We start from the raw sequence: 13,770 nt of genomic DNA on the forward strand, positions 1-13,770 counted from the left end.
GTTTTATGTGTTGCCATTCATTTGTGTATGTAAAATAGCAGGTAAAATGTAAGAAAGAAAGCTGTGCTTATGATGTACAGGTAGATTTGTGTAATTTACTGAAACAACTACTTTTCTTACAGGAGCTGCTGCGAACAGTGTAATTTCCAGTGGCCTGTCACGATCTTCTAGACGAAGTCAGACCAGAATTTCACAAACAGCCAATTCAGTTGAAGTAGACGCCAGAGTTATGGAAATCCTTTGTAAGGAAAATGAGTGCAATGTGGAAGAGGCAAGTTGATAGTGTATAAAAATTGGGAATAGAATGAAAAATCAAAAGATGTGCAAAATGGAATGGTAGTGTTCTAAATTTCTTCCATAAGTGAAGAATACTTCATAACCCATATGTTGTATGCCAGTAAACTAATTGACAAAGGCAGTGACATCAGTCTGCTCTCAATCATTGAATTCACTAAAGGTGTCATCAACAGTGCTATCAAGCAGCACCTGCTTAGCAACAACCTGCTCACTGATGTCCAGTTTGGGTTCCACCAGGGCCACTCAGCTCCTGACCTAATTACAGCCTTGGTTCAAACATGGACCAAAGAGTTGAATTCCAGATGTGAGTTGAGATTGACAGCCCTTGACATGAAGGCAGCACTTAACCAAGTATGGCAAAAAGGAGTCAGAGTTAGAAACAGACCCTTTGGTTCAACTCTTCCTTGCCAACCAAATATCCTAAACTGATATAGTCCTATTTGTCAGCATTTGGCTCATATCCCTCTTAACCCTTCCTATATGTGTAACCATCCAAATGCCTTTTAAACTTTGTAGTTGTACCTGCTTCCACCATTTCTTCTGGCAGGTCATTCCATACACACACAACCCTCTGTGTGAAAAGGTTGCCCCTTAGGTCCCTTTTAAATCTGTCCCCCTTCACCCTAAACGTATGCCCTCTAGTTTTGGACTTCCCTACTCTGGGAAAAACACCGTGGCTATTTATCTCATCCATACCCCTCATGATTTTATAAACTTCTATAAGGTCACCCCTCAGCCTCCGACATTCATGGGGAAAAAAACTCGAGCCTCTTCAGCCCCTCCCTATAGCTCAAATGTTCCAGTCCTGGCAACGTCCTTGTAATTCTTTGTTGCATCCTTTCAAGTTTGACACCATCTTTCCTATGGCAGGATAAAAGAATTCAATTGAATGCAGTATTCTAGGACAGGCCTGGACAGCTGCAACATGACATCCCAACTCCTATGCCCAGTGCATTGACCAGCATGCCAAACTCCTCCTTCACCACCCTGTCTACCTGCGACTCTACTTTTAAGGAACTGTGCACCTACATCCCTCATCCCTTGGTTTGACTCCCCAAGACACGACCATTAAGTGTATGAGTCCTGCCCTGATTTGCCTTACAAAAATGCAACACCCCACATTTATCTAAATTAAACTCCATCTGCCGCTCCTTAGCCCATCAAACCATCTGAGATAACAACCTTCCCTATCCATTACATCACCAATTTTGGTGTTATCTGCAAATTTAGATTAGATTAGATTAGATTAGATTACTTACAGTGTGGAAACAGGCCCTCCGGCCCAACAAGTCCACACCGCCCCGCCGAAGCGCAACCCACCCATACCCCTACATCTACCCCTTTACCTAACACTACGGGCAATTTAGCATGGCGAATTCACCTGACCAGTCGCCTGAGGCGGGAATTGAACCCGGGTCTCTGACGCTGTGAGGCAGCAGTGCTAACCACTGTGCCACCGTGCCGCCCACCATGCCCGCCCACCATGCCCGCCCACCATTTACTAACCATGCCTCTTATCTTCACATGCAAATCATTTATAAAAATGATGAAATGCAGTGGACGCAGCACCAGGCCTTGCAGTCTGCTATTGGTCACAGGCCTCCAGTCTGAAAAATAATCCTTCACCACCACCCTCTGTCTCCTACCTCCTAACAAAACTGAAATCAGTGAATATTAGGGAGCAAACTCTCTGCTGGTTGGAGTGATACTGGGACATTGAAAGATGGTTGTGGTTGTTGAAGGTCAGATCTCCACTCCAGGACATCTCTGCAGGAGTTCCTCAGGGTATTGTCCTAGGCCAAACATCTTCAGATGCTTCATTTGAATGACCTTCCTTCCATCAGATCAGAAGCGGTGATTTCACTGGTATGCAATCAATCAATCAAAACTCCTATGATTCTGAAGCAGTTCATGTTCAAATGCGGCAAGATTTGGACAGCATCGAGACTTGGGTTGACGAGCGTCAAGTAACATGCATACCACATACCAGGCAATGACCATCTCCAGTAAGAGACAATCTAACTACTGACCTTGACATTCAATAGCATTGCCCTCACTGAATGCCCAACAGTCAACTTCCTGGGATTTGCCATTGACCAGTAACTCAGATGGACTCAACATATAAATACAGTGGCTACAAGAGCAGATCACAGGCCAGGAATTCTGCAGCGGGTTACTCGCCTTCTGACTCCCCAAAAAGTGTCTACCAAGGCAGAATTCAGGAATGTGAATATCTCCTTACTTGCCTGGAGGAGTGCAGCTCCAACAACACCTCAAGGAGCTCATCCATGACAAAGTTTCTGCTTGATTGGCAGCACAACCACAAGCATACTGATGTTCAGTGGCAGCGGTGTATACTATCTACAAGATGCACTGCAGAAATTCACCAAGATCCTTGGACACAGCACTTTCCAAAACCACAACCATTTCCATTTAGAAGGGCAAAGGCAGCAGATACATGAGGAAATGTCTGCCTACAATTTCTCCTTCAAGCTGCTCAGTATCCTGACTTGGAAGTAGATCACATTACCTTCACTGATGCTGATTTTGATTTTATTATTGTCATATGTGCTGAGATAGTGAAAAGTATTGTTTTGCGTGCTATCCAGACAAATCATACATTGTATAAGTACATCAGCAGCACAGAACAGAATGCAGAATATAGTTTTTAGATTAGATTACATTACAGTGTGGAAACAGGCCCTTCGGCCCAACAAGTCCACACCGATCCGCCGAAGCGAAACCGACTCATACCCCTACATTTACCCCTTACCTAACACTACGGGCAATTTAGTATGGCCAATTCACCTGACCCTGCACATCTTTGTGACTGTGGGAGGAAACCGGAGCACCCGGAGGAAACCCACGCAGACAGCTACAGAAAGTGCAACTCTAAAATGAGAGGTCTGTCCCTAAGTCTGATAACAGTGGGGAAGAAGTTGTTCTTGAATCTGTTAGTGCATGTTTTCAAATCTATGTATCCTCTGCCTGATGGAAGAGTGCATAACTGGAGCGGGGAGGGGTCTTTGATTATGTTGGTTATTTCCCAAGTTAGCCGGAAGTATAGACTGAGTCTGTGGAAGGAAGGCTGGTTTGCGTGATGGACTGAGCTATGTTCACAACTCTGTAATTTTTCGCAGAGCAGTTGCCATACCAAGCAGTGATGCACTGGATAGGATGTTTTTTATGATGTGTATATAAAAATTGGTAAAAGTCATTGTGGACATTTAGAATTTCTTTAGCCTTCTGAGGAAGTAGAGGCATTGGTGTGCTTTCTTGACTGTAGTGTTGACTTGGATGGACCAGGACAGATTATTGGTGATATTTACTTCTAGGAATTTTGAGCTCTTGACCATGTTCACCTCTGCACTATTGATACAGACAGGGATCCTGAAATTCCCTCCCTAACGGAATTGTGAATCTATCTGCAGAGCATGAGCTGCAGCAGTTCAAGTAGGCAGCTTACCACCACCTTCTTAAGGGCAATTAAAGACTGCCAGTAAATGTTGGCCAGCCAGCGATGTCTATGTCCCACGAGATAGTTTTTTTAAAAAAAAATCCGTATTGATTTCATAACACGTACAATGTAATCAAAGTTTTTGATGGAAATGAACAGTATAGCCAACCTAAAATGTCTCTATAGTATTAACTATAGGCCTAGGCAAAAGTATTGGCATAACTGCTATTCTGAATCACCTTGAGTATTACTAGATATGGTTAATGGGGATGAAAGGCTATGTTGATGATGGGGGAGGAAGTGACTGGGGTGTGTGTTCTCATGGGAGGTACTCCAGTCTTGAGGGTAGTTTGTGACCTGGTAGACTTCCCCTGGCCTGTGAAAGTGTAAGTATTGATGGTAGAATATTAGAATCTTGTCTTCCAAACATTATTTTTAATTCTTCTGTAAGCTGGGAAGTTACATTGACTATCCCTCACTTCGTTCATTGATATAGGTTAACCTATCAAAATGGCTACATTTTAGTATCAAGTGAGTTCTAGTCTTTTAAGTTCTGGCTAAAAATATTGACACAAATCTAAGTACACCAAATAATAATGGAGACACTTGTTTGTTGCTCACCCCTACTTCAGGAATAATTTTCTTTGGCCAAAGTTACCAATCGCTCAAAGATCTCCCACTAAATCAAATTACTGAACAAACTGTTTCATTTTGACAATGCATATCATCTTCTTCATTTAAATAAAATAAAGAACTGTGGATGCTGCAGATCTGAAACAAAAACAAATTTCTGGAGAATCTCGGCAGGTCTTCTAACATTATAGAAGCTGGTGGCAGACAGTATAACTGGGGTGGGAGGGGTCTTTGATTGTTTTGGTTGTTTACTCAAGGCAGTGGGAAGTATAGATGGAGTCAGTAGATGAAAGGTTGATTTGTGTGATGAACTGGGTTGTGTTCACGACTCTTTGTAGTTTCTTGTGGTCTTGGGAAGAGCAGTTGCCAAACCACTCTGTGATACAACCAAATAGGATGCTTAATATGGCGCATCTATAAAAATTGGTAAGAGCCCTAGTGGACACGCTGAATTTCCTTAGCCTCATGAGGAAGTAGAAACGGTTATTGGCCATTCTTGACCGTCGTTTTGATGTGGATGGTCCAGGACAGGTTTTTTGGTGATCATCACTGACAGAAACTTGACACTCTCCACCATCTCCACCTCAGGAGCTTTGATGCCGAAAGAGGCATACCCTCCACTGTTTTTCATCCAGTCGATACCAACTCCTTTGTTATGCTGATGTTGATAGAAACATTGTTGTTTTTACACCATGCTGCTAAGCACTCAATCTCTTTCCTGTATTCTGTCTCGTCATTGTTTGAGATCTGACCTACAGTGGTGATATCGTTGTTGAAGTTGCAAATGGAGTTGGGGTGGAATTTGGCCGCACAGTCATGTGTATAAGGAGTACCTAATATTTATCGTACCTGTCTGAGAGAGAGAACTGTCAACACAATGTTCTTCCTATTGTCTACAGATCTAAATCTCTCTCAATTTCTTAACAGTCAAACAGTCTGAGCCTTTTTTTGCTGTCCCCATAGCAAGCAAGCCATCTAGGCTTGTCGATCAAGAATTCAAGTAGGTCATATGACCCCCTTCTCTACTTTGTTCTTAAACAGTTCCAAATCATAAATTTATGAATCTTAATTTATAAATTTCATGTATATTTTTCAGTGATGAAATTGAAGCACTAAAGCACTTTAATTTGTCAAAATATTGAAAAACTTAAAAGTTCTAAAACATAATTTAAATTCAGTGTAATTCACAATCTTATGATAGCAGATAATTTTAAAATTTAGACCTGGTCCTTTTAAAAAGTATTTTTGCTAGGCAATCCTGTCTTGACCAGTGTGCAGATGTAAATTTTTTTGACCTTGACTCCAGTCTCAAATTTCACCTCTATTTTTTAAAATTAACTCAGCATGGTTTTTATATTGAGAATCTGTCATTCCATAAGAAATACAGGTCATATTCATTCTTCTTGTACAAAATTCTCTCACATCTGAACGCTGGCAGCCCCATCATGTCTTGCCAACAATTGTCTCTTGCTAATGTTGATCCTTCTCAAGCTTTTGTGAACAAATTAGAGTGGAACCACACTTTTCCTCCCCTTTTTCCTGTTCCTTTGTTGGAATAACAATACATATTTTTTGTGAGGGACACAGTAAAGGTAAGCAATTTAGTAATGGGATGATAGCCAATACCAATTTGAGCTGATCATAATTATTCCTCATTTGCCACTATTCTCATTTAAATTAGTTTAGATAAATAAAATCTATCCATCTAATGATCTGATCTCTAATTCCTTGTCTTTCTTATTGATGTTTGCTGTCTAAATTTAATATAAAATTAATTGATTTAAGTTGCCTTTTTTATAAAACTTGGAGGGCCCATGTGCCGCCAGGCTCTGATTTGTGAGTTGATGCACCTTTGGCAGCCCAGTTTAGTCATGGAGTTCTAGAGCACAAAAAAAATGTCCCTTCGACTCATCGAGTCTAACTGGCCAGAAAGCCATGTCTTGATGGTGCCTCATCCTAATATGTCTGCCATTTTTCTAGTGAGGTTTCTCTGATGCAGGTACAGTTATAATGTTTAAAAGACATTTGGATACATTTTTGAATAAGAAAGGTTTGGAGGGAAATGGGCCAAGTGCAGACTAGTTTAGTTTGGGAACATGGTCGGCATGGGTTGGTTCGGCCAAAGGATCTATTCCATGCTGTATGACTCTGTGTAACTCAGTATTCCTAGGAAGCCCAATATAGAATTACCTTTTTAGAAGAAAGGTTTGTCCTTGGATGTTAAAGTGAAATTACTAGTATTTGAGTCAATTGGGTAAAATACGCAGTATAATTTGTTACTTCATTTTCTTAAACTGACTTAATGTTATCAGTTCAAAAAATATAAAGGAAACTCCAAATTCTTGCATTCAGAAGTTCCTGACAGCAAACTATTTTTGCTTACTCAATTAATCCCTTAGCACAGAGCACTCTCAAACCACTTCCATATATTAATAGTATGTCATGCAGTGTCAGGATTTATCTTGGATGTCATTACCTGAAGAGGGCAGTAGAAACTAAATAACAACAGAATTCACAATCTTGGTGAGAAGAACACACTTCTCGGATCATGAAAGTAAAGTCATTTTTTTTCCTGTAAGAAATATGGTTTAACATGTTAAGAGTAGCTAAATGAATGTTTATGACCACATTTTCAGATGTTTGACTATGAACCTTGTGTTTCATTTGTCTAGGTGAAAAATATCTATTTGAAGAGCTTTCTTCCTTTTTTGGATAATCTTAAAATACCCTGTTCTGGTGGGTTTCCTGAGGTAAGCAAGATGACACATATTTATGCTTCGTCATAGAGATGTACAGCTTGGAAACGGACCCTTCGGTCCAACTTGTCCATGCCGACCAGGTATCCCAACCCAATCTAGTCCCACCTGTCAGCACCTGGCCCATATCCCTCCAAACCCTTCCTATTCATATACCCATCCAGATGCCTTTTAAGTGTTGCAATTGTACCAGCCCCCACCACTTCCTATGGCAGCTCATTCCATATACTTACCACCCTCTGCGTGAAACAGTTGCCCAATAGGTCTATTTAATATCTTTCCCCCTCACCAAAAACCTATGCCCTCTAGTTCTGGGTCTCCCCACCCCAGGGAAAATACCTTGTCTGTTTACCCTATCCATGCCCCTCGTGATTTTACAAACCTCTATAAGGTCACCCCTCAGCCTCTGATGTTCCAGGGAAAACAGCCCTAGTCTAATCAACCTCTCCCTATAGCTCAAATCCTTCAACCCTGGTAATATCCTTGTAAATCTTTTCTGAACCCTTTCAAGTTTCACAGCATCCTTCTGATAGGACTTGTTAATGAAAGTTATACATTTTGTCATGCAAACTAATGTGCTTGCAAACATTATGACAAGGAAAAATATATTGTAAGAACATCTTTATACTCGCAATCATATTCACGAACTAAACTTGGATTTAAGATTTTTGGGCATGCTTTGTGCGAGCACTTACACTCCTAACTCTGGTGGTAAGATGCCATGTGGTTGCCGGCTTTGGCCAATAGATGGCTGTAGAGAGTGTTTCAGCAGTCTTGCTCAAAGACATAACCCTTTTTGTATTTAAAAAAACACTTACATTCATCAGTTGAAAGCAGGCAGTTTGATTGTTTGATCTAATGTGTGTGTGAGAGAGAGAGAGACAATTTAATATCTAACTTTGGGCTCACAATTGGCGAGTAACGTGTGCTATCAAATAAGATGAACTAAAGCATCTTCCTCTAACTTCCAAGGACTGCACCGTAGACCTCTTGTTGAGGGTTGGGTGTTGGAGGGCTGAATAGTCACACTGAACAGTAACTTAACTACACCAACAGTATCAGCACCATTGTTACTACAAGAGCAGGTCAGAGACTGGGTACTCTGGTAGTTGATTGATTTCCCAGCCCAACAGCTACACTACTCAAGTCATGAATATGATTAAATGTCCCTTAATCACCTGAATGGATATGACTATGAGAATACTTAGAAAGTTGAATATCCAGACAGGGTAGTTTTCTTGATTCATTCTCTCCCACCAGTTTCAATATCCATCTGTCCATAGTTGATGGTTTGTGTTAAGTAATGCAGAATGTTTATAACTTGCCAATATTTCTTGATTAACATCTTTTCTCACTGCAACTTTAATCATTAGGAAGGATGAGCAGTAACGTTGTGGCAATATTGTTACCTCCCATTAACTTTACAAGTCATTCACCATGGAGCAATATAATTGTTTCTTCTTCACTTTGGTTGCATAGGAGAGGTTCAAACATAAGCCCAACTGCTATCTGTTCAAGACAACTAGAGTCATAGAAATAGGCAGTAATAAATGTTGACAAGATCATCACATCCAGGAACAAATATGAAGAAGTTCTGCATCTTCAGATCAGTCTTTTTTAATTGTACTGAACTTGGAAAGCATTTGAAGCATTTCTAAACATGAGCTGCACTAATGCTAAGTATAATATTCTTTGCGGAATTTTTTTCGGCTGTTGTGACATTTGTATAGATTGAGTCACTTTCAAGACAATATGAAGAGCTTTACCATAAGAACAAAGATTTTGATGGAAGATTGTTCCTTGAGCAAGACAAAACTCTGCAAATAGATCCAGACCAAAGGTAATATGCTTGTCCGGAAAAAAATACCTATTCTGTATTTGCTGTTGATGAAGAAACTTGCTCCTGTCTTACTTTCTACTGCCTTGCTCAGCAATGATTGATAAAGTCTCAGGATAGCTTTTCGAGGATTAACTTTTTTAGTTAGCAAGCTTCTTTTCAAGAGAGTGCATCATGTCTATTTAATATTTGCCTTCAATGAGCTACCTGTAATAGAAGAATCAGTGGCAATGTATCTGTGCCCTGCTATTTAATTGCACTGTTAGTCTGATCATTCAGTGTGCAGCCAGCTTGATCCCAACTCATTAGTCTAAGCCAAACTTATTTTTAAAACCTTTTTCATTGTTGAAAAATTGTAGACTTAGCCCTCTGAGCATTTTTTCCCCCTGTGGTGAATTAGATACTTCCTGAAAAGATAAGGAGACTTGTGTTCAGCTCATCAAGGCAAGATAAAGTTTTGTTCAAATTTGGTGCACAGCTCTGACTTTCAGAAAGGAAATTTTAAAAAGTACTGGAGCAGATTTTAGTAACTTACAACAATAGAAATGTATTAACAAATTTAGAAATAAATAATCTATATAATATCTAATAATTGAGATATTCAGCGAAATCACATGAAACAATCTCTTATTGAAACTTGTTTGGGCTTAGTTTCAGTGATATGTCTTTCTTTAATATGCAATTTAAATACCCGGCAGAAATATAGACTTATTATTGGCACCAATAATGTAGGAATTATCTAAAATGGTTATTTTTGGTAACTTGCATTCAGTTAACATTTGAATGGCATGAGGTAATGTTATTTTATCAAAAAATAATTTCATCTCTTTGCAATTAAAGAACACTTAAATGTACTTGAAAACACGATTGTTAGAGTACTTGACAGCATAAGCGTGGAAAGGTTGTGTCCCGCAATGGGAGAGTCGAGAATCAGTGAGCATAACCTCAGAATAGGATGTCACCAATAAAGGACGGGTGAAGAGGATTTTCCTCCGAGTTATGAATCTGTGGAACTATTTGCCACAGAGGGCCAGAGAAGCTATGTTGTTCAGGATGTTCAAGGCTGCGGTAGACAGATTTTTAATCTGAAGACCAAGTATTTGGTAGGGAAAAGACAGGGATGTGGAGTTGAGGATTACCAACTCAATCATGATCTCATTGAATGGTGAAGAAGAGTGGCCTGAATGTGCTGTTTCTCTCCTGTATCTTGACATGCTTTGAGATTCTTTGATAATTAATACATTTTCTTTAAAGATGTGAACTTGAGAGAACGCCAAAGAAGTGGCAGACTGAAGACAGTCACACAGTCATTCCTCCCCAAACTCCTGTCAGGTATAAACTTTCTGCTCATGTTTATGTCAACATGCTTGACAAAAATGTGCCAGCTATTTTTTCATAATAAAATCTTAAGTTTTGAATGTGTTTTGGATTATAACTCAGTCAGAAATGAAAATGTAAGCATTTATAGTTGGTTGTTTTACACTTAAATGTCTTTTGTGTTGGTTTTCATCCTCACCTGTTTCTGCCCCTCACTTCTGACAAAAACACCCTCTGCTTGTTTGAGGATGAGGTTTAGGTCTGCCAAATCAAATGTGTCAAGCTGGTCTTCATTTCCTCTTTGTTTCTTTATTTCAATGCCATCTTAACTGGGATGTACATCATGAAAATGCCTCTACCTTCCTTTCTATGATTTTCTTATGCAAATAGGTGCTGATTTCTCCTTCTTGGTGCTTTTCTTTTCACTTACTATTCATAGAGTCGTAGAGATATATAGCACGGAAATGGACCCAACACATCCATGCAGCCCGGATATCCTTTATAAATCTCGTCCCATTTATGGAACATTTGGCCCATATTCCTCTAAACCCTTCCTATTCATGTCCAGATGCCTTAAAATGTTGTAAACATATCCACATCCATCACTTCCCTGGCAGCTCATTCTATACATGCACTACCCTCTGCGTGAAAATGTTGTTCCTTAGGTTCTTTCTGTATCTTTAAAGTTTAATCAAGAGACAGACCTCAGTAAAAAAACATAATGAAAAAAGAATCCACTATATTATAGATTTTTTAACAAACTAGCCACTTAGTTGTTCCCCTGCTGTGATCTCCCCACACAGGTTTCTCCAAGGTCAGCTGTGAATTTTGCTGTTTGTTTATTTTTCTTAGATGAACTCCATGCCAGAGGTACACAAAATTAAATAGCAGAGGAAGTAGCTGTGAAGGTTCGCTGCTTGGTCAGACAGCAGCGTAGGTTTCTCTCTCCATTGATTCACTTCCCACCATGTGGTCACTGCCTTTGTCTCCCTTTCTTGTTTTTTCAAGTGCTGTTGTTTTGATGTTTTTTCGAAGTTCTAAAACAATGCAACAATTTATAAAATTCCTCGAATTTGAGGAAATCAACTCCAACACTGAAAATACTTCAAAAAAGGAGCAGCTCTTACAGTCAAAGTTTTTTTTCTGTCCTCCATCTTGGATTACATGGAATCCATTCATTTGTCATCTCTTTGAAACATAGCATTTTGCACTGTTTCATGGGGTCTTGATATTTATGATCTAGTTTAGCTGTTGTTTGAGTTTATCAGAATTTGAATATTGATGAAAAAATACATCTTTATTGAAGCTTTTCATCTTGCACTCATCAGGACATTTTGCAAGAATGCAAATTCCTTGGGAAATCAACATTTAAATTGCATGTAATACCTACAGTATAAATGTTGCTTTTCCTACTGAATTTTTATTGCAAAATTTCCAGATAAGTGTGAGACAAAAGCTTCAACAAAATGCGTTTTCTCAACAATACTTGAGCCCCGTCCAATCAAACAACTGTTAATCAGACTTTCTAGCAATGTGTTCTTATTTTTAGATGAGCCATCAAGATGCCCACCTCTTTACTGAGATGATTAAAGTGTAAATTTCTTGACCTACTATTACAACATCTATAGATTCAAATGAAAGTAGTCTAATTTGAAATGCTGAAGATGATTGGAAATGGCAAAGCATTGAATAAATCTGATTTTTATATTTCAGGCTACAAGCTGTTTGCGATGCATCTAATTTATACTGTAAATAGAGATTGAACTAAAAATATTTGATTTATGCTTGGAAATAACAAGATACTTCATGAAAAAATATTCTTTTTTTTGTCAGAAAAGCATTTTGAATAATGCCCTGATATTTTAAACCCAGACACAAAAAGATGCAGCCTCAAATTACACATTTTGAAAATAAGTTGTATGAGCTGTCCACAATTTGGATGATTGGAGACTCCAACGGCCCTTGTATGGCAGTAGCAGTTTTTCTATAAAATTATGCTTGAAGTTTCAAGTCTACATGTTTAACTAACTGTTCCCTTTGTGCACTCATCTGAATTTATGCATGCGCAGATAGCCATGGCTTGGTTCATCAGCCTGGCAGGTCAAGGATACAATTAACTGTATTCTCCCTTCAATTGTAAAAAATTGCAATTAGTATCAAATCAGAATTTAAACCACTTTCCTTTGGTGTAAGCCAATATATCCCCTCTGTTGTAGAAAATAACCAGTGGTTTCTGTTGGGTAATGTTTTTGTGACTCCTTATACTTTTGAGATTATTGTAACTAAATCTTGATTTTGGGTGACCCTTTAATAATTTATTCAAGAAACCCATTCAGGCATGAAACTGGAATCTTGGATTGTGTCCGAGAAGCAAATATTATGTTGGAATTTACATTACGTTTCACTATCATCTGTGATGTATAGATATTACTTGGACTCGATCTCTGAAACTTGAGTGACCTAATTATTAGTTGAAACTTTATTGCTGGAACAGCACAGCAGGTCAGGCAGCATCCAGGGAACAGGAGATTCGACGTTTCGGGCACAGGCCCTTCTTCAGGAATGAGCAGAGAGTGTTGCAATTAGTGTTGAACACTCTCTGCTCATTCCTGAAGAAGGGCCTGTGCCCGAAACGTCGAATCTCCTGTTCCCCAGCAATAAAGTTTCAACTTTGATCTCCAGCATCTGCAGACCTCACTTTCTCCTCGAAGATTTTGACCTAATTATTACTCAACCAGATTTTCAAAGTCCATTTGGTCTATGTGGACTGACAATATCGTGGTGACCCATTTTGCCAATGTGAATGTTGAAACATTTTTAACTCTCCATGCTAGAATGAATTGCAAAAGTCAATCTGTGTTAGAACCATTGATTTATTTGTTTGGGTATGGACTTTGTGACAATTAGCTCTTAAGTTGTGACTTGTAAATTGATAATTCACTTGAAACTTAATCAGAATTGCAGTTATCCTAATACAGCAAGGATCAAAATTGGGAAATGTAGATTGAAGCAAGAAGAACTGTCATTCTATTTCATGCAAATATTTTGTTTTATAGTTTATTTCCTACAATTTTAGAATCATAATCTGCAATTCTGATGCACTTTGAAGTTGTGCAAATCCTTCATTTGTTTCAAAGTACTACTATGATATCAATATTCTGCAACCACCATTCTGCTCATCGGCATTCTTTCTTCACTTAACATTGCATCTGGCAGGCTAGTTATTGAAAGATATTGATAATTAGGCCAATTTCAATTCAACAATTGAATTAGTCTCAAGCCAGGTTTTTTGAGTAATTGCATCATTTGTACTTAGTTTATTTTCTGGTTTTGGAGAGTTTTGACTCTTTGAATTCTGTCTCTTCTATCCTTCAGTAAGGTTTAATCTCAGTACATGATAGATTGAACTCATTGAATTGTATGAGTTGTACTTCTCCTGTAGAAGCCTGATAGCACAAGAAGCTGTAAACCCC

The 13,770-nt window shown here is 38.9% G+C and overlaps 1 protein-coding gene across 3 annotated transcripts in view; it reads left to right on the plus strand.

The window, feature by feature from the left end:
* rb1 (retinoblastoma 1) overlaps nucleotides 1-13,770 on the plus strand; it is a 197,177-nt gene that overhangs the window by 45,544 nt on the left and 137,863 nt on the right. For all 3 annotated transcript variants that reach the window (XM_043700384.1, XM_043700386.1, XM_043700387.1), the window contains 4 exons: nucleotides 123-271; nucleotides 7,060-7,137; nucleotides 8,874-8,983; nucleotides 10,235-10,312. In XM_043700384.1, coding sequence (XP_043556319.1) covers nucleotides 123-271; nucleotides 7,060-7,137; nucleotides 8,874-8,983; nucleotides 10,235-10,312 — 415 coding nt within the window. The remainder of the gene's footprint in view (nucleotides 1-122; nucleotides 272-7,059; nucleotides 7,138-8,873; nucleotides 8,984-10,234; nucleotides 10,313-13,770) is intronic.

The sequence above is a fragment of the Chiloscyllium plagiosum genome, chromosome 12 (assembly GCF_004010195.1).
Source record: "Chiloscyllium plagiosum isolate BGI_BamShark_2017 chromosome 12, ASM401019v2, whole genome shotgun sequence".
In the NCBI taxonomy this organism is placed as follows: domain Eukaryota; kingdom Metazoa; phylum Chordata; class Chondrichthyes; order Orectolobiformes; family Hemiscylliidae; genus Chiloscyllium; species Chiloscyllium plagiosum.